The sequence below is a fragment of the Oreochromis aureus genome, linkage group 15 (assembly GCF_013358895.1).
Source record: "Oreochromis aureus strain Israel breed Guangdong linkage group 15, ZZ_aureus, whole genome shotgun sequence".
NCBI lineage: Eukaryota > Metazoa > Chordata > Actinopteri > Cichliformes > Cichlidae > Oreochromis > Oreochromis aureus.
The window spans coordinates 29,823,665-29,848,962 of record NC_052956.1 but is presented as its reverse complement, the minus strand read 5'-3'; the positions used below and the strand labels follow the sequence as shown (position 1 = coordinate 29,848,962).

Sequence of the window (25,298 nt, the reverse complement as noted above, 5' to 3'; positions counted from 1 at the left end):
CTGGATGGCGACAGCAGCAGCGGGGAGGGTGGGACGGGGGAGACGATGACGATAAGCTCGCTACTGGGTGGTGAACCGTGTCGCAACATGGGAGCGCCGAGGCGCCACGTTTTTTGCGCCTCTTCATCCTCGACCCTCAGCTCTGCTGCTGGTTCTGCTGGCGATTCTTGGTGTAGCTTGTGAAGACGAAATTGTAATCGTTGAACTGAGCCAACTGGCGGTCAAGGCGCTTGTAGCCCTCCATTTTTGGGGGAGTAGAAAAGACACTGCGACATTTGGAGCTCTGCAAAAGAAAAAAACAAAACCACTTTACAGAAAGCAGTTTGAAATCCCCCCCCCCCCGGGTAGATGCAAAATTGGATTTGAAATGCACCTGATTGACAAAGAGTGTAGTCACAAATTTTCCTGGCTTGAACACCTCCACAACCTTCCTGATCAGTTCATCATATGATGTCTGGGAGAGGTTTGTTTCAAAGCTGACGTAGGAGAACTCTGGCTCTGGGGTGATGTGGATGGTCCAGTAGGTTCCCTGTGGGGAAAACGAGCAAAGTCGGATTACTGATTTGCTTGAGCGTGCAACTATGATGAAGAAACAAAACGCCACTCACGTCAGTCTTCATCCCGTTCATTGAGTATCCACAAGGGTTGAACATTGTGGCATCAATCACAGAACCTGGTATCAGGTCACGAATTCCACTCATCTGCGAGAACAGAAGGAGACCGTGATTACACATGTTCAACTACCACCATATGCTTGTTCTGGGGGGGAAACTTACACGAGTGACCTCACTTGCGGAAACACCGTCTTTCATGTAGAACTGGTCCATGATGGCTGGATCAAGGTCACTCATCAGAACTTCCAGCGTCTGATCAGCATACTTGTTCTCCCAGTACTCTGGCATATCCAGAGTAAACAGGTACCTGTGGGGGACATGCAGGGGGGCTTAAGGAGTTTCAAACCAGGAGGATGCATGGAGCTGCTACCTATGAGAGGAGGCCTTGAACATCCTTTCAATTTAAGCTAAAGGCTTTTCACCTCCCCCACGAATTGGCATCTTGTTGTCACAGACACCAACATTCACTGACAAGTGCTGAACTCCAGAAACAAGTATTTGATTATAATTTCATGACTGAAAATCTTGACCATCTTAGCTATTAGCATATAAGCCAGTGTGGCATATTTTAATGCTCACCAGCAGTCAGAGTTCAAACGTCCCATACAGTAGGCTGCACCATCTGTAAAAGGAGGGAATATTATGTTACCGTTTGAAATCAATTCAAAAACATTAGGCAGCTCTGAAGAGGAGCCAGATGGTGACAGTAATTCTTCAGGATTCACCACAACAATAAAATTAAGCTACATAGAATTACAACATTCTGTTATAACACTGAATTTCATTGTCCAAACAGCTACAGTATAAACAATGCACTCCACTGTGTCAGTATTACAAGCAACATTCAACATATGTTCTTAAATGATTGATTACCCGATTACCTGGTGTATAAAAAACCCTAAGATTTGCATTAACCAATCAGAATCAGGGTGTGTCTCATGATTGGATATTTAAAGGTTCGCTGCCCCTGCTAGTCAGTGCCAAACTGTTGTTACTTTATTCATGAGGGTAAATGGATGACAGCTATGTTAAGCAGTGCTGCTCTGTAGTTCTTTTGTGCTAAAAAGCTGCATGTTGGTGTTGTCAGAATAAACTATAGAACTAAGTTGTCAATCTTAGCGTGGGAGAATCCTACTGCTACTAGCACCGCTAAGGTTATGTTTGATCAATGAGGAATGTGCTAATTGCTTAATACAGCTAACACATGAAATGTTTGTTGGTCAAAGTTTCACTTTCATCATTTAAAGTGTGTTTGGTTTCAATTTTTTGTGGGGGGTAGGGGTTGAGGAGTTCTGTCTTTTATATTAGTCAACTAGTCCAGCTTTTTGTTTAAACAACTAGCAGATTGTTTGCCAGGAGCAGCCATAACCCAGGAACTGTCCTGGGCATTTTCCAGCTATAAATTCAGACCATCGGGGATTTAACAGACTGTGCTGCAAACACCCTTTACTTGTGTGTAACACATTTCAGAGTTTCATGTATCACGTACTGGGAAAAATCTGGCTGAGGAAGTCCACTTCTTCCTGGAAGTTTCGATGAGGGAACTCTTGATGGGCTGGTTTCATGAAGTTCTTACGGGAGTAGAAGAAATTCTGCAAACGAGACACTAATGAATAAACCTGCGCAACTAATCAGCTTCATTGATACAGCTCATTCAGGTTGAGATGAAATAAGCTTTGTCATGCAAATGCTAAACCAGTCTAACCTCAATGGTGTCGAAGCCACAGTACTCCCTGGCGAGTTCCAGCAGAGGCACCAGTGCTTGCAACAAGAGGGTGGTTCCGCATGTCTTCAAAATGAAACGTCTCTTGGAGACAAACATGCTACTCTCACTGTAGAGACAAGAAAGGAGTTAGTCACCAATAACCACAGAGCATTGTTTCCCTCATTACATTCTATGATACAGAATGATGATTAAGTAAGCCTGGTATCTTTGTAATATCTACCTAAAAGGTCATGTGAAGGCTTCCCCCCCCCCTCTTTTTTATAAACAAAAAGGACAGGTGAGCAAAAGGAGGAAGGGAAAAAAGCCACACCCTAGTTCCCATTCAACTTGTCATACTTGTTTGATTACCCAAGATGAGTGTAGCTTACTGGTTTCAGTTTAGGCTTCGTGTTAGTTTTATCTGACATGCCCATACTTGCCCTACCTTAACACAACTACACACTTATCTAAGGACTGCATGTGGCATGTAGAGTACATGCCCATATTGGCACCTGAGACTGCCATTAATGGAAATTAGGTTAAGGTCTATTTGGGAAGACTTTCTGCATGTATGAGCAGGCACTCACCTGAGTATATAAGCTTCCTGCTTGTCGGTCTTTGTCACACTTATTATCAAACAATGCACATTTTCCAAAAGTTTGTCCCACTCAAACCTGAAAGAAAAAGAACAAGTTAAATGCATACAAAGACAAAGTTGTTCACTTTTGTGGTCATTTTAAAGTGGCACCCACTACACGAAAGAACTGTTGATGGTTATGTAACATGGACAAGTTTGGAATGCTTTCAGGATTTTGAAGAGAAATGTCTATGAAGCTTGCTGTAGTCTTTACGCTGAAAAAGTAAGTGCATATAACAATTTCAGTGCTAGAGTATGCTGTGGGCATACAATACTGACGATATCAATGGAGGTATTGTTCAGACTGAAATGTGTTTTCAGTCATGTGCAGATGGCTGTAGGGAAATGTGGACTTATTCTGCTCCTACAGCAGACATACACCTTCTAGCAGCTGCCTCTGCCCCCCGAACACCACCCAGACAGCTGGGTCACATTACAACCTTGGAAGAACAGCCAGACCCACTCACAGTGGGGGCCTGGGCTGCAAGGCAAAGCTTCCAAGAGGTAAAGTGTTCGATGAAAGCATACCAGCAGCTCAATAATGAATGCTTTATGAAACTGGCTTTTCTAGAGAACCTCTCAAAAACAAATGCCCCTGAGTAACCAGACTGTAGCAGTTTGCATGAAGGCTGTGGGCAAAATGCAAGACCCAATTATGTTCCTTTCTACCTTGTCAATCTACAAATGAACTAGATGACTGAGGAAAAACAAAAAACAAAAATAACAATGCATCCCTCAGACATGGTTCTGAAGACACCAAATTCAAGAATAGTACAATTTACACTGCAGCCTTTTGCATTTGAGCCTAATGGTCCAAGAAACTAAACTACAAATATGTTTACTACCTTCCAGTGCCACAAACACTTCATCTAATCCCTTAACAACATTGTCCTCAGAGAGTGACAGGTTTACGTCATCTGTTGTGTACATCACTTCCTCCCCCCCTCCGGGAGGGGGGGCAGTATGGTATCACTGAGTCAAATGTGCTCCAATATCAAGTTTCAAATAAGGTCAACACATGAACAAGTAATCAGTTTTCAACTTCCAGCTCTGTATACTGTGTGAGCCCAAAACACGACCAATATAAAAATCTGGTTTTTAGTTTGTGCATAAGAAAATTGTATAAAAGGATGTGAAGGATTTCCAAACTGCACGTCTCAGAAGACAAAGATCCTGCACTGAGGACCAACATTGGAGCAAGATGATATGAACTCTAAATCATGCTATAAGCTACTCTAAATATGGAACTGCAGGCGATGTGCCTTTAAGATGGCTTTGTTATACACAAGCTTCTCTTTGGCATTGTCCTCAATGCAAAGACTCAACATCTTTAGTTTGCCATCAAGGCCAAGCCTGATGAGAATGGGAGCATATAGTGCCATCTAAACTCTACTTAATCATATTTATATCATTTGCAATGTCAACAGTGTATTTGGAAGATGAACAAAGGCATTACAGGTATGTCTGGATACAGTTCAGCTCGATCACTTCCCGCAACATGACAGAGCTGTTACGACATGCCTACTTCCCAGCTTCATACCAGAGGCCAAGCATTGGCAAGCTGTGTCAGCTCCTGCCTCGGTGTGAAATCGACACCAGAGGTTATTTCTAGCTGTGCAACAAGACCATATTTTCCTCAAAGAAAGCAAAGTGCCAAACACGATCAGAATTTTCATGTATCCCAGAGATTATGAACACATGGCTGATCAAGACGGCACATGTTGGAACAATTGCTGCTTATCAGACAGAAAAGTGGTCACTTACTGGACGGCTTGAACACCGGGAACACTGCATTTCAGGTGTTTAGAGGTGAATATGCTGTGACTTTATGAACTAGTCACTCCTACAATCACTGGAAGTGTTTCATATGCAGTCTGAACCCTGACAAGGGGCAGCAGAGGTAACATGAGCGAGCTTCACATTTGTGAATCCGATGCCCTTGTGGTCTTATTTGGACATTGGCTAACGTCCATTGAGTCTGATCCACTGTCAGTGTCCCTTTGAGCCGTTAATCTGCCCTCTGGCTGTAAATTAATGCCAGCTCTCCTTCACTCCAATGGTTACGCACTTGTCATAAACCAGCCCCTGATGTGGTTAACGACCAGAAAAAGTCACCCATCGCTGGGGATGATTTGGCCCCCTTGAACCAGTCATGAAATGACATGCTGCCAGAGGGGGAAAAAAAACAAAAAACAAAACACCACACTAAGCAAAGGCAACGGACACCATTGACAATTTCACTTACTCTCACCTTACATTAAAGAATCAGTACCATTCTTACCTCTATAGGTGACATAACCCAGGCGATTTTAAACAATCTATTCGTTTTACTGGGACAAGTTCCTCTAAAGTCTGGGAAACAAAAAATTGATTACGACACACGGTACAAGTCTGCCTTTAAGGGTTTCTCCTCGTTAAAGGTTGTTTAAAACGTGCATTTCAAATCAGCTAATTTTCCTAGCAAGCAAAAACCGAATTTCTCACAACTGAATCCACATGGATTTTTCAGAATCTATCGCCACCCCCTGTCCTTAAACGTAACCAAGTGCCCCGCGGCACAACGTAACAGGGAACCCTCTAACCAATCAGAGCAACTGGGAGCGAGCGCACCGCATGGCCGAAAACGTGACCGGAACACGACCATACGCAGTTTCTCTCTGGTTAAACGCACAGCGGTAACAGACATGGGGCCAGCCTGTAGTATCCACAAGGGCAGAGGGACGGGTTCACGGTTTTCCCCAATCACTTATGAGCCTTCAAAAGTAAAGAATTTTTTTTAAAAAAAAAAATTAAAGGTGGAATTGGAATACTTGAATCTATTTCCGTGCCAACAAGGCAACACGCGGTGACAACGGACGACCACATGTCTCACATGCCCCCCTCGTTGTAGAGTGACGCAGGAAAAAATAAAGCATATGTAATTACAAAGACCAAGCAATTTAGTGCATAAGAGCACGAATATATATGTAGCAGTGAACGCGAATTGGCAAATAACGACAATATGATCGCCTCTTCACTAAATCACAAGCAGTCTGCACAGCGTCGGAGAAATCAGGAGACGGCTGACAATTTGAATATTTTTTCCTAGGGACTAGCTTGCGGTAGCTCTAAACTGGTTGCCATGGTGGCGTCCAAGCCTCATGCGACAAATCAACTCGCAAAAACAAGCGATTGGAGCCGAATATATTAATTACCGCAAGCTCCCAGGGTGAAGAATGAATGACTCAGCCACTGTTAAAAGGGGGAGGTGGCCATTTTCCAATGGCGACGTTAGCTAGCTCCCTAGCTTAAGGATCCACGGTTAGATTTGGTTCACTTCAATGCTTGCAGTCTATCCAGGGGTGGATTAATAACTATAATGAATACAGTGTCAACGGAAACGGGACGTGTACGATATTCAAGTTGTTATACATCACAAAAAGTGACAACTGAAGCCGTGCATGTAGCCGGTGTTTCTGTCAATGTACCAATACGCTGCTGTGGACTGACACTGCCTCGGAGATACTCAAGTGACACGAACCTTGGGATGGTACGGAGGTCTCCGTTTCCTTTGGTCTCATCCTGCCGAGAGAACCACACCTCCAACAGCTTCTCGGTCCCCTCGAAGAAATGTGCACCGTTATCTTCCATCGTGAGACAACAGACACCCAACAACCAAAAATATTACAACGTCGTTTAAAACGTTTACAGCTTAATTACTCCTTCCTCGACCTGTTATTATTTAGTGAGGTTCAGTCCTTTAAACAATCCAGGAGTTGATTTGCTTGAGTTACCGTCTTCCCTTTAGCAGAGAATACCGTTAGCGAGCGCTAGCTAATATCGCCGGCCATACTGTGTAAGCGCTGAATGGAGACCGCGCGATGCTTTTATTTGGCAGTAGCCCTACGTAAGCCTCACCTCGGGCCAATCTGAACGCAAAGCCATATCTTGGGATTTGTGATTGGTCAGAAACCTATCAATTATAATAGAAGGCGGGTCTTCCGCCATGAAACTTTTCCGCCTGCATGTAGCTTTCCTCTGGAAATAAATACTAATTATATATATAAACAGCAACGTCAATAACATTACATGATATCTGAATTTAAGTTTACGAAGGCGAGTATGACATTTGACGGCATGTTCGTGTAAAAGTCCTTTTCTGACAAGTTTTCTTCTGTTCACGACGATTACGTAACTGCGTTTTTTTTCTAACACATGCCATTGTGTTTACTTATCACATTAATGTTTCGTTTGTACGCTCTCTCTTTTTTAAGATGTGTAATTTGTTTTTTCACTTAATGGTACTATAATACTAATGTTAAACTGCGAATATCAAATATAAACCACTTAAATGAGAATATGGCCAAGTTGTTAAATTGGATTGAACTAAACTGGACTGCGCAGGTATTCATTTTAGCAAAAGAGTGTACTCATAGAAGGAAAATAGGTGAAAGAAATCCCAAAGGATAATAAATATCTACTGTATGTGTTACAGGACTTACTTGTCTCATCTCATAGTATTCAGGGCAGTGGGAACTCACACATACAATTGTCACCCAATATAATTACAGTAATTAAGTATGAATCACATACATATGACATGACATCACTACATCTGCATATACAGGTGTGTGTGCATGTCAAAAACCTATCGATTATTATAGAAGGCAAGGGTCTTCCATCATGATGTTTTGTTTTTTCATAACCTTTATTTATGGAAGACATTTCATATCTTTACCGCTGTAACTGCACTAAACAATTTTCTTCTTTTTCTTCTTTTTGGCTGACTGTAGTTCACAAAAGTAAAAAAATCAATCTGAATCTCAAAAGAAAACTGTCATGGTCTCCGTGCCTGCCCGGCCGGCCCCACAAGACTACATGTGCTGTTTTGGTTCTCTCTCTCTCTCTCTCTCCCTCTCTGCCTGGGCGGAGCTCACTGTGGGCTCCCGCCCTTGACCCACACACCTGACAACAATCACCTGTCATCACCGGGAGCACTATTTGAGGCTGGAACACAGATCCTCTCGTCGCTGGATGATTGTACTACAGACGTTAGTGTTTCTCACAGCTCCTGTGAACCTGTGCTTAATAATTTGAGATTCGTGATTAGTTTGTGACTTCCCTTCTCTTCTGCTTCAGACCTTCCTCCTCGGACCTGTGACCTCCCTGCCGTGTGAGTGTGGGCAAGAAGACGTGAGCGAGTGTGAGAGAGCTACCCTGTGATTCCCTGGAGTTTTGGATTCCCTTCACTGTATATATTGTGCACTGGTGCTGTAAATAAACTGTTTTTGGAGACGTCAAACCGCTCTGCCCCTGAGTTCTACAACCAGATTGTGACAAAAACTGTGTCTTAAAAAGAGATGCAGCGACCTCTTAAACCCTTAGATGCTTATCAGAAAAAACAGCAGCTAAAATAACAGTTAAGAAGTTGGAAAACTCATATTATCCCCCGAAAAAACAACCCCCAAAACACCCAGGATGTTTGCAAATATTCTTAGGTTACACATAGCACTTGATATCTTTAAACAATTTGTAATAGATCCCATACCCTTCGGATCACATTTAGTTTGGTGGGAAGTGGTCACTCTAACTATATTAAATAAATACACTGCATAAATACACATTTGTTCGGCTTTTGCAATACCATTATCATTACGACCATTAAATAATAATAATAATCCAGCCAACGAGGATCCGTTTAGCTCATTTACATTTTACGTGACGTTAAAAAAAGGTAACCTCAAACCACCGACGGCCGCATTTTTGAAGAGCTTTCATGAGTACGCAAAGTGCAACAAACAGCAGCGAGAAACGCGGGTTGTAGTTTGCCATAGCTTGCCTGACAACGCGGCGAACTGCGGCGCCTGCTCACAAGAACTACCATACCCAGCGAGCCACGCGCGCCAATTAGAAACGTCAACGAGCCAGTGAACATTAAGCGGAGCAGACCAAAATCCCAAACAAGGAAATGGTGGGGGAATAAAACGACCAGATTATTTAATTAATGCATGTTATAATTAATATTTTATTTTATTGTAAATTAAGGCGTATTTATGGGTTAAAATGGATTACGACTTCAAAACAAAGCTGGCGGCCGAGAGAGAGAGAGTAGAAGATCTGTTCGAATATGAAGGTTGCAAAGTGGGTCGAGGCACCTACGGGCACGTTTATAAAGCTAAGCGCAAAGACGGGTAAGATAACCGTGAACGTTATTGTGTATGCTGACATAAAACTGACCGCGGGATGCATTTTGTGAACACACGCCTCGGTTATGTGATGAACAGGGCGTTCGATTTGAAGCTCCCCGAAGCGATAGCCCGTGTCTCTGTGTTTTTGTTTTCATGTAACGCACTCACTCACCAACGGTCCCCCCCACCTCCTCCTCCGTCCCCAACCTCACAGCTCCCCCCTTTCCTCCTCCTCCTCCCCAACACCCCCAAACAACAGTGTAAAGCCGCGGTGCTGTTTATTTTCTTACAAGTGTCTTGTTGGCGGTCGCAGCAAAGGTAGCTTGCTTTTTGATGCACGGGTATCGTCACTTCGCGCGATAGTGACACCTCAGCGTCTTTTCTTGGCCCCGCTTTCAGCGTTGTGGAGTGCCAAACTTTTTTTCTCCCTCTTTCTGACACACATTGTTTTCTTTCTGTCATTTGCTGCTTACACTCACTGACAAGCATACGACAGCGTGTGACCACGATGTATATATCAGCAACAGAAAGCAGGACAGATACGTTCTCACATTTCTGCTCTGCTGTGCCAACGGTGTCACTGTTCCTTATGCAAACTGGCAAAATCCCAGTCCAAAAAACTGGCAAAATCCGGCCAGTGCGCATCCTATTTGAATACTACAAGTTTCATTTGTACGATAGCCAAGTGGTTAATCACTCTGATCTAAAAATTACATTCAAGAAAAGCACCGTTAACCAAGGGCACAGTGCATTAAGAGCTGATTTTGCTGCCCCCGTCTTACAAATGCTTTGTCATAAAGTTTTCTCGAAATCTGAGATGGAAAAACTAATTTTAAGCATTAGATGAACTTATTATACAGATGGCCCAATTTGACTTCTTCCCATGTAATACTCGTTTTAGAATAGAATAGAGTGGAATAATGCCTTTATTGTCACTATACAGTTGTACAGTGAGATAAAGAGCATCTGTAACTCAGTCCAAACATGTGTGTGTGTGTGTGTGTGGGGGGGGGGGGCACAGTTCTGCAGCACTATATACATATGAACAGTATTAACAGAAAAAAAATGTATAAAAATGTACAAATATACAATCCGGTGTAAGAAGAAAAAAGTAAATATGTAAATAAATATTGTTTTTTCCAGTCATGGCAGATGGCTGTCTCTCCCTGAGCCTGGTTCTGGTTTCTTCCTGTTAAAAGGGAGTTTTTTCTTCCCACTTTTTGCTCAAAGGGGGTCATTTGATTGTTGGGTGTTTTTTCTATATTACTGTGGGGTCTTTAATCTTACAATATAAAACATCTTGGGGTGACTGATGTTGTGATTTGGCGCTATATACATAAAATGGAATGGAATTGAATTGTCAGTGTTGTTATAGCAAAGCAAAGCACTGTTTTATTACCAGTAGGAACAGTATCACTCCAATTAGATCCAACCTAAAAGGAATGTCACAGGGAACATCTAGCTTTTCCACATTGATAGTAACCATTATCAAGTCAATATTCATAACTGGTTAAGAATACACGTGTAACAGTTGTTTTTTGTTCATGTTTGTATAGCTATGGTTATAAAATGTCTGCACCTCCATGCACTTGTATTTTGAATATGTTTTGTATTTTTCCAAAGAGATTAAAAAACATGAAATAAAGTTAAAGCTTTATTAGCTTTATTTCTTTCAAAGTTTTGTCTGTATTGCTATGATAATGCTAATGTGGCCACAACCTCTATAGACAACTCAAATAATAAAATTATTATTAACATTTTAAAATCTTTGTAATAGAATCAAATTAAAATTTACCCAAGCTGTTAAAGAAGGCCTTTTCATCTTCATTTACTTTGAGAATTGATGTATTAAAAACTTTTACAATCACTCAGTGTCTTTAAAATCTGAAACAGTTCAGGTTTGTAGATCAGTCGGACTGTTTCTTCCTCACTGTGTTTGTTAATATTGCAATATTGTAACTTTATCAGCAGTGTAGATATGTTGGATTTAAACAAAGTGAGTCTAAAAGCAATGTTAAGCTACTTGACTCTAGTTTGGCCAATAGTATGTATGGAGTAACATAAAGTAGACAATTAACCACTGGTTTTGCATTAGTTAGTGGGCCGAGTTCATGAAAAACTAAGGGGGCATTAGTGCTTTCCAAACTATAAACTCATTGCAATTTGTCATTAACATGCTGAATTGTAAAAGTTGAGTCAAGGCTGCAGGGAGTATCTTGTTGTGTTCTCTTTCACATGGGCAGGATAATAGAGGTGTGATGCAAAAGTCAAAAGGGGAGCACAGTCAGTTTATGGTCTGTCTTTTCTGTAGTGGTGATATCTGAGAGGGGATTTAAGGTTTGGCATAAATGGCTCTTTCAGTGGTAATATAGATTATGTGGTGTGTGAGTATGAAATTATAGAAGAAATAAAGTAACTTGGCTGAAATATTCTGGATTTTTATTATTCTTCATTATTGTCTACTGCAGGTCATCCCTGCATATGTGGGTTCCAAGAAGGAAGAGATGTTTATTACCTGAATTACCTTTGCTGTTGGTATTTATGTCATTAGAGCACTAGCCATGTGATGGCTAGTGCTTCACTAGTGTTTCACTAACAAAGTGAAATTGTGATTTAACTAAAACACCCAAACATGTTGTCGATCTTTTCAAAGCTATTGACCATAGCTTTACCGTATTTTCTGCAATATATGGCGCACTTAAAATCCTTTAATTTTCTCAAAAATCGACAGTGTGCCTTATAATCCGGTGCGCCTTATGTATGAATTCTGGTTGTGCTTACTGACCTGGAACCGATTTTATGTGGTACACGTAGGGCTGCTCGATTATGGCAAAAATGATAATCATGATTATTTTCACTGAAATTGAGATCTCGATTATTTGACGATATTTATTTAACAATAACAATGTATTGAATAATGGTTTTAAAGATTGTCAAAAAAATAATATTAAATAGTGTGCAAATACTGATTACAGTGGAAATGTTTGCAATATAAAAAATGAATGAAAAATGTAAACATCTATGTTTAGTGAACTTCAAAATACTGCACAATATTTGATCCACGTCTGACTCTGCGAACCCATAATGTTTCCACACCACTGAAGTCGTTTTACCTCTCTTTTCAACCAACGGCATTCTTTCTTCAGCAGCCACTATCCTCTCCTCTCCAAATAACTTCTGCTTAGCTTTCCGAACTTTCCGAGCTTTTCTCGGGTCCTCTTAGGTCCTCGTAGACTTTGGTAAGCTACGAAGCCGCACTGCTTAATGGATTGTCGGAGCATTACGGCTACCGTAGTCAGGAGCCTCGCGGAATAATCTGGGTCCAAAACTCTGTCCCCTTCAGGTCCCAAAGTCAAACGAACACTGCAGCATCACTGACATCACTGAGAGTTAAAAACTGTCTAAATTCTTTCATCTTTAATAAAATAATCAGTGTTGCTGCTTTACCAGGTGTAACAATTAAGTTTAACATCCAGGCATCCATGAAAACAGAATTTATTAAATTTAACGGAGTTAGAAGTTAGCAGGAAGTTAGCTCACTAGTTTCCACCTAAACATGATATAGCATGTTCTGAATGAGAGATTTCTGAAAAAGATAAAACCTACAGCTCTGCCATCACTTCCAACATAAATGAAGACAAAACTAAACAGCAGTGACTTTTGTAGGGTTAGTGAAGTTGGGCTAGCTGGTATATAATGATGTACTACGTGATCGCTAGCAACACAGCTATGTTAGCATTACGTAAATACAGTGAAGCTGGAGGATGAATGCTAACCAAACTTCAGTCAGGAGAACAACTGAGGTTAGTCATTAATATACTGCAACAACATCGGAATAGAGCAGCTGCGAGAGAATTCAACATTAATGAATCAATGGTACGGAAGTGGAGGAAGCAAGAAGAATGAGTTGAGACTGTTGGATAAACAGCATAAAAAGCAAAGTTTTGTTCATTTCTTTAAAGCTATTTTTAGTGCTTTATCTGTCTTGCTTCCAGTCAGCTCCTGTGAGTTGTATCAGTGGGTTCATTACAAATGTCCTGTATGGTTTTTGAGAACAGAGCACTAGTTGGTACAATCTGTTGTGGGTGTACTGTGACAATGTTCTATGAAATCACAGCAGTTCAGGTCCAAAGAAAACTTTGTTCAGACATTAACAGTGGTGATTTTCTCTGACGTGTGTGTGTGTGTGTGTGTGTGTATTTTAATGGTGTTATTATCTGCCAAGAGCCAGTCACCAGGGCACCAGACCACAGCTCCAAATTTTGAGGAAGACATGAACCGTAGAGACATTATGGCAGAGGCAGACAGAGTTGGCTCATGCACACCATCACAAGATCTGTGCGCTGGCCTGAAGGGGCCTGAGCAGATAAGCCAACACTCGCCCTGTGGGTGTTGTGGGGAAATGTGTCGCCCATTTGAAAAGGATTGATAGTCAGTGGTGTGTCTCCTCAGAGTCCTCTGGGCCTGCTTCATAGAAACCAAAAGAACAATCACTTCAGGGATTGTTAAAAATATAATAAAATATTACAGTTTGCATGTTCTCAAAAAAGTCATTAAAAATAGAATGTAGTGATTTTTAAAATCACATTGAATTCAGAATCTAACATAGAAACATGATATTTACACTGAGACAATTTGCTCTTTCATGAAGAAAACCGTCATTTTTAATTTGATGGATGTGTCTCACAAAATCACTGTATGGGCCAAGGAGCTCCAGAGATCACTGTCTGTGAACATAGTCCGATCTAGAAATACAGGTTAAAGCTCTGTCATACAAAAATGTATCCATATGTGAACACGGTGCAGAAATTTAAATAATAAGAGTTAGTGTAAAACTGTGACTCTTTCTTTGACTGTCTACGGTAGATCTGACAGTGCCTGTTTGGGTTGTGAATAACTGACAGTTTTAAATATTTATTGAAGTTACTGCTGATGTGCCACATGGCTTAAACCCTCCTGCTTTGGAGATGATGCATATACTGTATGGATATACAGAGAAAAAAGACATTCAGAAATAAGACAACGACCAACTTGAAGAAACAACCACAACACCGGCCAGTTACCATGGATAACACTGAGTGGGGTGTCTCATTAGTAACATCTAGCAGACAGATCATGAGGGACACACCCGAGTATTTTTTTGTTAAACTCTCGATCAAACGTTTTCAGAATTAAAATTTTTTGTCAAATTGCCATGTACACTCAACAGTTACAGTTACTTTTGCTTATCAAGTCAACACAAATGTTTCAGTTAGGACAGAAAAAAAGCATGTGGAATAATTTAGCTAACATATACACCCTAAAACTATACACCATAGTATTGCGGTATTTTGTATGGCAATAATCTATTGATAGAGGGATGCCAAATATCAGTGTTTTATTGAATGAATTAAAATACTCTTGGAGTACTACAAAGAAGAGGGTTCATCTCATGCATAACCATCCAATTAAATGTAAGTTTGCTCGAGTAACATTACGTTACATTAAAAAAATTCAAATTTCAAGCATATAGATTTGGGTTTACAGTGTTTGGATCCATCTTTATATGTCAAGGTCTGTAAGTTTGTCCTGGTTTGCATTACGGAGTGGATAAACTGTTTTATTGAGTAAATTGATTATTTTAATGTGCAAATTTTTTATAGACTAAAGGATTAAATGTTTGAGCTGTTTTGAGCATCTGTGCAGCTTAATTAGTATTAGAGATGTGTGCTTGAGAGCTCCAGTTAATCCGTGACCATCTCCCATGCAAATTAGGCTGAAGAGTGTTTGATATTACCACCATGAGGACCTCTTTGATCTGTGCAGGCTGCTCACTGAATGAAGTTGTTATTGGACACTGTCCACTGAGTGTGTTTACATTTTAATCATGCCTCTTTGCTTGTTGTAAACAGACTTATGAATCCTTTTAGCCCTTATTTTCTCCACTGCTCTGTGTTCAGGCTGGGCTTCCTTAACCGGAACTCTGCTTATCTCAAATAATCAATATTGGTCTGCTGAAAGTGCTCGGCCCTGCGGGCTCACATTTCACTTATTAACTGATTTTCATGCTCAAATGTGATGCACAACGGCAAATGACTACCTTGCAAAAAGAGGAAAATTGCCAACTGAGAGCTTTGGAACTGTCAGTGTGTAGTTTGAGTTTTCGTCCCTGCATCAAGGGGAATTTCACTGGGGGCAGTGATCCAGACCTAGGGAGCACTCCTGCAGGGAACTAATGGATCTTTGCTGCCAAAAGCTATCACTATTAACATGGATTCCTCTATGGCAGTTGTGGAACTTGAACCACAGGATGTTTTTTATGCCCTCTGCTGTCCTCATCCTCCTTGCAAAACACCTCCTTTACTAATCAAACCCTCAAAAAGCCTTTTTGTTGGCCATCTTCTAATATTCTTCATTTTCTCTTTTTCTCACCACAGGAAAGATGAGAAGGAGTATGCACTGAAACAAATAGAAGGCACTGGAATATCAATGTCTGCCTGCAGGGAAATTGCTGTAAGTTATTGTTTTCATTACTAAGGCCTTACATGACCATGTTGTTCTCAGGCTCTTTAACCTCTTAACACCCACTAAGTCATTGCTTAGTATAAATGTTAATGTCAAGGATATTTTTGTTTTAGCCACTTGCTAAATAGACTAATTTTCAGAAACTAGAAGATGTTACATTTCACATGGAGTTGAATACGTTCATTTTGGCAACACGGTTGTTATGCCAAGATTGTTTCCATTTGGTCTACCTTACAATATAAAGCGCCTTGAGGCGACTGTTGTTGTGATTTGGCGCTATATAAATAAAATTGAATTGAATTGAATTGGTTAATCCAAATAGACATCCCTTTTTATCATAGACAAAACTCGTGTAAAAACCCTAACCTTAACCCTAAATGGGTTGCCAGTGACCTGGTAGATGTTGAGATGACTTCAGTTGCTGCAGAGATAAACTGGGGCATGTTTTTCAAGTAGAAAGGAAAAGTAATAGAATATAGTTCAAGTGGGTAAGTGATGACGTTGATGCTGGCACTGGCACTGTTTCCACAAACGTACTGCCTGCACACATAAAACCATTAGAAGCATTTTCTCTTCTCATAAGGAATGTTTTTAACACTTCATTAGACATATTTAACAGCAGTCTTCACCCTTTTACTTGTGAAATAAACCTAAAATTGCAAAATTTCTGTAGATAAAGTATCGTATTATATTTAACGGGTCAGACTGCTGCTGTAACTACCTGTGGTTTGTACACCTTAATGTATCTTGTACAATTTAAAAAGGTGCAGAATTGATTAATTTATGTTTTTATTGACTTGATTTTTTTACAGCTTACTCAAAGATTTTTATTCTTATCTTATCTTCTCCTCACTGCCATGCCACTGATAAAGAGGGCATGTGCAGAATAATATTTTACTGAATATAATAAATGCTTTTTATCCCTCGACAGTAAAAGGCTGATGGGTTATTGTGGTCACCCTTTTGCGGCAGTTTGTGAATGTGATAACATAGACGTTTCAAATTTATACCATAGGTGTATCTACTTAAAATCCCAGACGAGTTCAAATGTCAGTGACCTTGACCACAAGGTTAGAGATCAGAGGTCAGTTTTCTGAAAATCCTGAGAACAAGGCACACGGCCACACTACCGGAGTAAACGTCCTGCTGGCATACACAGGTGGCCTCTGCACCACATGATCATCACGATCATGATCAAGGCTGCAATAGAAAAACATCAGTGTTGCCTGTAAGAAGTAAAAAGAAAACAACTTGTACCTTCTTATCAAAAACTTTCTAACTCATTGTCAGATTCTCTTCCCCCATCATGTGAGCAATGTGGGAGTGTCACTCTCTCTGTCTTAAAAAAAGCTGCAGTGTACATTTACTGAATGACAAAACACTGTCACTTGGATAGTTTACAATATTTCTGCATACAGCTTCACACAATAGATGTGTTTATTTATTTTTTATAATCACTATGATCACTAAGATTCGGTAGCCAGCTGTCATGTTTGACTCTGTCAGGTCAGTAGAGGGGAGGTCGTGTTGCTTGAGTGCAAGTCAGTGTGTCACTCAGCAAGTCCTGCCAATAGACACAGAATGTGGCCAGACAGGCTGATGAGCTGTTATGTAAAGGTGTCTGGTTTCATGTATAACATGGTCAGCTGGAGGGGAGCTGAGCACCTTATGGTGTAAACACAGTAAATGACTCTTCACCAGCATATCCATCAGTAATGACCAAACTCAGTGTAGTTTCCATGCCCCTTTGCCACCCAGTAACATTTAAACTCACTCAGCAACGTGTTGCATGTTCTCAGTTCCTCTTTTTGCCTGTGATGTAGTGGGTGGTGTGTACATTTTTCACAAAGAAAACTGATATAACACTACACTAAATGAAAGTGAGGTCTCTACTAAGACATGTCGACTGTACATAAAAGCGCAAAAAGTCCACTTGATTTAAAGCTCGGACACACAGCAAAGGGCTGCGGGGTGGATTCGAACCCAGGACGGCCGCTTTCAGCCGTATAGAATGTGGTTGTCACTCTTTGGCGTGGGGATTTTGTAGACCTTGGTTCCACTGCATTTTACTCATCTTTCAACATAGAACAGGTTTTACTGTATATCTACTGGATATACAGTCTTCTGCAAAAACAGAGTGAGATTATTTTAAAAATGAATGGTTCTTTTTCCCAGATGCACTTGCTCTTAGTTTTTCAAGGTAGTCAGTAGATGGTCTCTGCTCTATACTTGTGGATCCTAGACTATTTAAAAGTAGAATGGGAGGTAGAGCTTTCAGCTTTCGGGCCCCTCTTCTGTGGAACCAGCTTCCAGTTTAGATTCAGTAGACTGGCACCCTCTCTACTTTTAAGATTTGGCCTAGATCTTTCTTCTTTGATTAAGCATATAGTTACGGTTGTATCAGATGACCCTGAATCCTCCCTTAGTATTTTGGAGAACTTCCTGTGTTATTTAGCCTCTGTCAGATTTTTGATATACAGTAAAACATCTCTAGCTACATGAATGTGTTGAAGCAGTGAGTCTCAAAAATTTGCTGTCCTGGCATTACTCCACAATGCCATCTGTGCAAGTTAAAGTAGTTACTAATCTTTGTCATTTTGGAAACTGCTGTAGAGCTTTTATATAGAACTTAAACCCTCTCATACTGGTTTAAGGGTTATGGTGCCATCCTGGTGTCATCTTCCTGGCACTGGCACTGATTTTTTAGAAAAAAAGACAGAAGGACAGCCATGCAACAGATATGAAAAAGAAAAAGTACCTAGAAAAAGTAAAATAAGGTTTTTTTTTCTTTTTTAGGTGATCTAGCGGTAGCTGTCTATTGAAGACTGTCTGCAGCTTTGGTTGGTTGTCGGTGGGTTGGATATGTAGAGGTCTGTGACCTAAATCTTACTGTGGAGGCTTCACAAGTTTCGGTGTCTGTGTCCTCCACTATTTCCTCTTTCGTTTTTTATCATTTATTTGCCCTATATGTATTGTCCTCTTCAGTAGTAAAAGCTGCGTTTAAAAATATTTTTTCTTAAATATACCCCTAAAAATACCCCTAAAATATATTTTAGGGGTTCCAACCAGCAATGAAGAATCCTGATCCTTTGCTAACCTTAACATCTGTAGAACATTAGAAGTGATTAAGAAGCCTAACCACCATTATCAGTCCAGTACCTTTAAACCCCTGTAGACGAAGAGATCTATCTTTGTCTCATCAGTCTCTGCACTATTTTTACTTTGAGAAAATTTTCTGCATCTTCAATGAGAAATTTTCATATGCTCAATTTCACTATATATATGTGTATGTATGTGTATATGTATATATATATATATATATATATATATATATATATATATATATATATATATATATATATATATATATATATATATATATATATATATATATATATATATATATATATATATATATATATATATATATATATATATATATATATATATAGCTGCGAACCGCTACAGTGCGAGCTGGAGGCCATCACCCGATGACGGCAGCAGAACCATATAATTTGCAAAAAGCAGAGATGAGATTCGCCACTTGGCTATGCCTAGAAATCCTGTCCGTAAAAATTACGAACAGAATTGCTGACAAAGGGCAGCCCTGGCAGAGCCCATCACCCACTGGGAACGAGTCCGACTTGTTGCTGGCTATGCAGACCAAGCTCTTGCAACGGTTGTATAAGGATCGAATGGCCCATAGCAATGGGCTAAGCACCCCACACTCCCAAAGCACTTCCCACAGGACACTCCGAGGGACACGGTTGAATACCTTCTCCAAGTCCACAAAACACATGTAAACTGGTTCGGCAAGCTCCCATGTACCCTCAAGAGGATAAAGAGCTGGTCCAGTGTTCCAGAACCGTGACGGAAACCGTATCGTTACTCATGTATCCGAGGGTCTACTAACGGACGGACTCTCCTTTCCAGGACCCTGGCATAGACTTTCCCAGGGAGGCTGAGCCTTAAATTAAACTTAAATTATCACAAATGTAATTTGTCATTTTGAAAAATTTGAAGCACCTACAATTTTGTAAAATTGTGGACTGAATATGGTGAACTGTGGTTTTTGGGGACTATTGATGGAAGAAAAAGAAGTCCTGATCAAGAGACAGCCTTCAGCACGGCACAGAAACATGCTATATTTGAGGCTATGGTGATCTTGTTCCTTACTGTTTGAGTACTGTATGTGTAAGTGGTTTACTGGCAATCTGGTGGATGATAAAAAATTAAGACCCACTTAATTTAAGACTGTGCACAAGCCCTCTTGGTAGAGCCGGGCCCAGTTGTTAATTTCTGATTTTACATTTTCAGGGTCCCTTGTTTTTTTAGATAGTTTGGTTAAGCAAAAGCCAGTTGTATTTCTCTCTGTCTGTCCTCTCACAGCCTGTCAGTTTCTGCCTTTCAGCAGGTGTCAGATTGCATGCCTGCTCAACAATCTCTCTTTCAGGTCCTGATTGTAGTTTTGTGCTAAACAGGGTGTGGAGCAGTGCGTCACATCCTTGGAATAGTCAAATTGTGATTTTGATGCATAGTGATGATTGATGAGCTCTGGTCAACAATTCACATTGACGTGCGTGAAACGGGTGTTGTGAGAAATTTGGGACCATTCTTTTACTTGCGGAATTGGCTGCTAAAATCACGGAGATCTGACTGGGTGTCATGTTTCATTCACAAGTGGAGCTTAGTGGGTTAAAAGGAGACAGTTGTGTTGCTTTGTCTTTTAAGCTTTGGAAGAACAATCATCCCTTTCACAACTCCCCCTCTTCTGATGATAAAATTGCTCTGTTTTTGATATCTGGAAAACTAAAAATAGGATATATCCTTTTGTCACAGCATTCTTTTCCAGAATAATCAGATCAGACCATAACAGTCTCTGTCTCCTGTGGCGAAGCATTGCTAGGCTGCCTTTGTTTTTCCTACAGTGATAATGATTAATTTTAACAAATAATTATTTTCCACTAATATCTACAACAGTTCTGTGCTACAGTGAACAGTTTTTGAAAACCGAGCGTTAGGGTTTTGAAAGAGCTCAAGAGCGTGGACTATGAAACTTGGCTGGTTGTTTGTTCAGTGGATTTAAATCATTTCAAGTATTATGCAAATAATCTTTGTGCTTTGCACTTGTACTTCAGTTCTCTTTAATTCGAGGGGAGAAATCTTTAAAGTAATTCAAGGGGAGATCAGACAAAAGCTGACACAGTGTCTTTGGGTGGTTAGTTTAAGAATGTTGTCTTTGGCATGGGCATTCTGTTATTTTTAGCTCATCTGGTCAAATACCAATGAGCTTATGCTATAGACAGACTTTCATTCTTTTACCTGTCGTCTCTCTGTCTGTTAATCCACTATTCAAAAGCATTGCTACTCCTTAAACATTGGTCAAAATTTTGGGAAACTTGCACACAGTGACCAACTAATGGGTTGTACTCCAATCTACTTTTAACATTTAACTTTTTAATCAAATATTAATTATTGCATTTTTAGAATGTGAGGGTCTTTTGTCAAAGCAAAGTTGTTTGCCAATGCCAGAGTAACTGCTGTATTGAGGCTGGACTTGCCACATTTTGATGCTTGGTTAATTTTGTTGTGACGGGCCTTTTTCTTTAAATCCAAACCACATAGAATAAACACACACTGGAGTACAGAGTTCTCAAATGGGACATGAACCACTGTCCGCTGTCCAGAAATATTATTCTTTGTAACTTGTTTGAACATTGTGTAGCTCTCTAAACACAACTTTTCACAATTCAGTAAAATGTCAGTGAAAAAAAGCCTTCTCCTTATTGAAACAACAACTTGGTATGGCTGTAGTAATGTACCATACAGATGTCTGGTAGGCCTTTGATCAATGGAAAATCACTGAGTGGGTAAACACAAAAAGTCTTTGTTAAAATTAGTTTGTTTCCAAGACTTTTAAATCCAGTGATCCAATTTTGGTGAACCTATGTAAGTTGTAGCCTCAGTTTCCTGTTCTTTGCTGACAGGAGTGAAACCAGTGTGGCTTCCTGCTTCTATAGTCCATCTGCTTCAAGTGCTGTTTGTCATTCAGAGATACTCTTCCACATACTTTAGTTGTAACAAATGGTTATTTGAGTTACTGTTCCCAGCCTATCAGTTTGAAGTAGACTGGCTGTTCTCTGATCTCTGGCATCAACAAGGCATTTTTGTATATAGAACTGCTGCTCATGGGATACTTTCTTTTTGGGGGGGCATTCTCTGTAAACTCTATAGATGGTTGTGTGGTAAAATCCAAGTAGATCAGCAGCTCAACAATCATCCCACGTTCAACGGCGCTTAAATCACCTTTCTTCCCTCATGCTCAGTTTGAACTTAAGCAGGTCTTCTTCATTATGTCCACATGCCTAAATGCACCGAGCTGCTGCAATGTGACGGGATGATTAGATAGTTGTGTTAACTACCAGTTGAAGAGGCGTACCTAACAAAGTGGCTGGTGAGTGTCTATTTTTCCAACAGAATTCTCTCAACAGTTTTTGTTTAACTTTGTGTACATCGTACCAATAATTTTTCCATCTTTGCATTTTTTGCTCTGTAATACAACAACATTGACAATACTTTTTACCAGGCACTGGACTTGAAGTTCAAAGGGTATAATAGGAAGTATAACAGAAATGATTACTTGGCTGTTAGTTCTCCAGCTGTTTGTGTCCGCAAAAGGGTATAATCAAGGGTTTAGTGGGGAGGTTCCTCTGCTTAACACTAAACAGTGGGAAAAACATTAAGAGCACAGTGAAACTCAATCAGCAGCATTGCTGTATGGAGCGTAGGGTCACATTCACTCTGTACAGAAGTGAGTGCAGCTCTTTCTTGAATTCTCTGGCATTCAAGTACCCCCAAAGTATACAAACCTGTCAATTATCGTTTTCTAGACTTATGTTAATGTTATTAAATTGTTAGTATGTTAGAAGGTTCACAGAATAATGCTAATGCACACAGTTTCTGTTTTTTATCAAGCCTTTTTTAAGCCATGCAGCAAAATGTATTGAAACAACCTTCTTACCAGAAGATTTATATTGAGTTGTCCACAAGTTTGATCAGATTTTATGTATTTATTTTTTGTGGTTATCTGAATAATAGTGCAGTCATATGGTCTAACGTAGGTGGATGTAAATACTGTAAGTAGGGGTGTAAGTCACATTTATTTCTCAGCAGGACAAGCCTCACATCACTTGTCTCCTAAATGTTGCACAATAAATTTGTCTTGCTTAAAATATTTGAGAATTTCCCAGCAGAACAAAGGGGTCTTTGTGCCTCCCAACCCACCACCTCGCTTGGTTTAGCAAACGGTGCACTTCATTAACTAGCACGCTGCATGAAGTTGAACTGAGACAGGAAGGGAGGAGAGAGCTTGGCTTAGCTGCAAAATGTTTTTGGTTTTGGAGCAATAATGAGCATGATCTTTTTGGTCTTTTCATGTCAATGTATAAGTTTTGGATTGGATTGTTTCAACTGGTTGAATTTATCCTCAGAAAAATATTATACAGTTAGGTTTGCTTCATTTGAAATCCAGTGTGACATTTTAGCTCATTTGTAAGTCAGATTAAAAATATTATCTATCGTAAAATAAACCCAGTTTATATAGCTAGAGTGAAACATCTCACCGCTGTTCGTGCTCTCTGTCGACTCTGTGCTATGATAGCAACTGGTGTGCTTCTGTTGCTCTGTGGTATAAACGGTATACAGTACAGCCTCTGTCAATTCAAAGGTTTTACAGATCATAACATTATCACAATTAGGTACCTATAACCTCAGATGAACAACTGAACGTGGCAGATTACATGGTGTAATTTTGTGTTTAACAAAAATTCTTCCCTGGTAAGGCTGCTGCCCCAGTCACCTGCCCCAGATAAGTGGAAGGAAATGGATGGATGGACAAAAATTAAGCCAAAATGCAGAAGTAGTTTGTGAAAAGGACACCCTTTCTGCTTCCACAGGAATTAAGAAAATAAAAGCAACCCGGTTCTGTTAATCAAATGCACTTGATTAGCTGAATCTCAGCATGAGTGCCTATATAAAAGCAGAAGTTTTAGCAGTTTGCAGTTTTGGAGAATTCAGGTGTGCGCTAATACGATTGCAAGCAGGAAAGACAGACATGATGCAGCTGTTGTTGTGCATCATTCTTGGAAGCATTATAAAGCCATTCACAAACAACAGGAAGTCCATCATACTGCACTGAGAAAGATTATTCACAAATCAAAATCGCTCAAGACAGTTACCAATCTTCTCAAAAGTAGCCATCCCAGAAAAGTCACCCGAGTGCTGCACTGTGCAAAGCTCAAAGAAACTGGAATAATTAGTGGCATTTGTCATGTGTAATATATAATGTATTGTTGTTCATCACAGGTTCTGTTTATTTTGGTAAGAACTAGAGTCGGTTTTATTATGTCCTAGTGTTACAGAGGGTGAGTTTACTTACCATCACTGTACAAAGGAACTGAATAAATTGACTGTACATATAGGATCCAACTTTGCCAGTTTGGATTGGATCAATATCTGATTCAGTTATTAGTTTAGAACTTCCCTAACTTCCCCTGGAACAGGACATAACGTTTCTTATTTATATACTGTTAGTTTCATTGTAGACACTTTCTGAGCTAATGCTGGAAGTGGCATACTGTCACAGCTAGCTAATCCACATGAGATAACGAGTACTTGTTAGCTAACAACACTGACAGTGTTTTAAATGAAGAGAAATGTTTATAGCCTAAATGCTATTAGATGAATAAAACTATTTTTCTTGCTTAGAAATAAAATGCTTGCAGGGAGAAAGATCAGATAAAGATCAGCTCCATTGTGAAGGAACAATATTTACTTAAATACGTTCTCCTGAGAAACCGGTTCTACAGTCTGGCCTTTTGTCTCAGAGACTGTTTCAGGACATGTCCACTACTTATCATGAATGCCAAGTCTGCTTTCTGTTTCTATTCTGGATGGTGAGGTGAAAGTCAAAAATAATCCACTTAGGTGTTGATGAAAACCTTCAGGAAATCAATATTTGAAGCAGGAGTAAACACAGCAGGTTCTGATGTAGATCAAGAAAGTGAAACCTGCAATTTTTACTCCACGCTGCTTCTTTTCTTTAAGCATCGAGTTCCTACACTCAGCTCTACACAGGTCGCAGGTTGCATAACATGGCACACTAAGGCTCTACAGCTTTAAACCTGTGTGACATAAACAGTCTGTGTTTAGATAATGCTTGGGCAACCTGGGTAAATCTGCTGGTTGGCTGTCAGAGATGATCTCTCCTGTGTAGGTTGAGTTCAATAGGGTGGGGTTTATGGACGGAGGGAGTCCAGGTAGAATGATAAACAGGAACTTCTCTTTTTGCATGCAGCAGTGAACTCCAGACTGTCGGCTGCTGTGTTTGTTTTGTTATTGAGAGAACCATTCTCTTATCACGCATTCTCTTGACTGTGCATAACAGAGTTGGGTCAGGTTTGGTTTTGAACTGTTTGAACAATATTATAATGCAAAACTACTATAAATGTCTCACTGAGATATTCATATCTAATTAATATTTTAAGCATTATTTTAAGAACAAGTTGGAAGTTCTTGATTTATTTTTTTTGACATTTCATTTTGTGATGTCAGTTAGCTGAACCTAATAAACTACTCGCTAACTACAGAATAAGGAGTGTAATACAAAAGTT

General features: G+C 40.0%; 2 protein-coding genes across 3 annotated transcripts in view; one reads left to right on the top strand and one right to left on the bottom strand.

Annotated features, from left to right (window-relative positions):
• amd1 (adenosylmethionine decarboxylase 1) lies at positions 1-6,788 on the bottom strand. Its single transcript, XM_031735445.2, has 9 exons — positions 6,477-6,788; positions 2,907-2,993; positions 2,320-2,446; positions 2,104-2,206; positions 1,194-1,236; positions 777-921; positions 609-701; positions 374-529; positions 1-283 (listed from the first exon to the last, which is right to left on the bottom strand). The coding sequence occupies exons 1-9, from the start codon at positions 6,584-6,586 to the stop codon at positions 137-139; spliced, it is 1,011 nt and encodes a 336-aa protein (XP_031591305.1). The 5' UTR covers positions 6,587-6,788; the 3' UTR covers positions 1-136.
• A 2,070-nt stretch (positions 6,789-8,858) lies between these two features.
• Positions 8,859-25,298, top strand: part of cdk19 (cyclin-dependent kinase 19) — a 52,564-nt gene continuing 36,124 nt past the window's right edge. For both annotated transcript variants that reach the window (XR_005608386.1, XM_031735450.2), the window contains exons 1-2: positions 8,859-9,126; positions 15,540-15,615. Coding sequence is in view for 1 of the 2 variants with exons in the window: in XM_031735450.2 (XP_031591310.1) it covers positions 8,999-9,126; positions 15,540-15,615 (204 nt within the window). In the remaining variant the exon portion in view is untranslated. The remainder of the gene's footprint in view (positions 9,127-15,539; positions 15,616-25,298) is intronic.

Bases quoted from the DNA above. Each gene is read 5' to 3' on its own strand.
- amd1 (XM_031735445.2), bottom strand. From the start codon at position 6,586: ATGGAAGATAACGGTGCACATTTCTTCGAGGGGACCGAGAAGCTGTTG. The intron at 1,237-2,103 runs GTACGTGATACA...CTCCTTTTACAG, and splicing joins CCTCAGCCAGATTTTTCCCA to ATGGTGCAGCCTACTGTATG. The intron at 922-1,193 runs GTGAGCATTAAA...TGTCCCCCACAG, and splicing joins CGTTTGAACTCTGACTGCTG to GTACCTGTTTACTCTGGATA.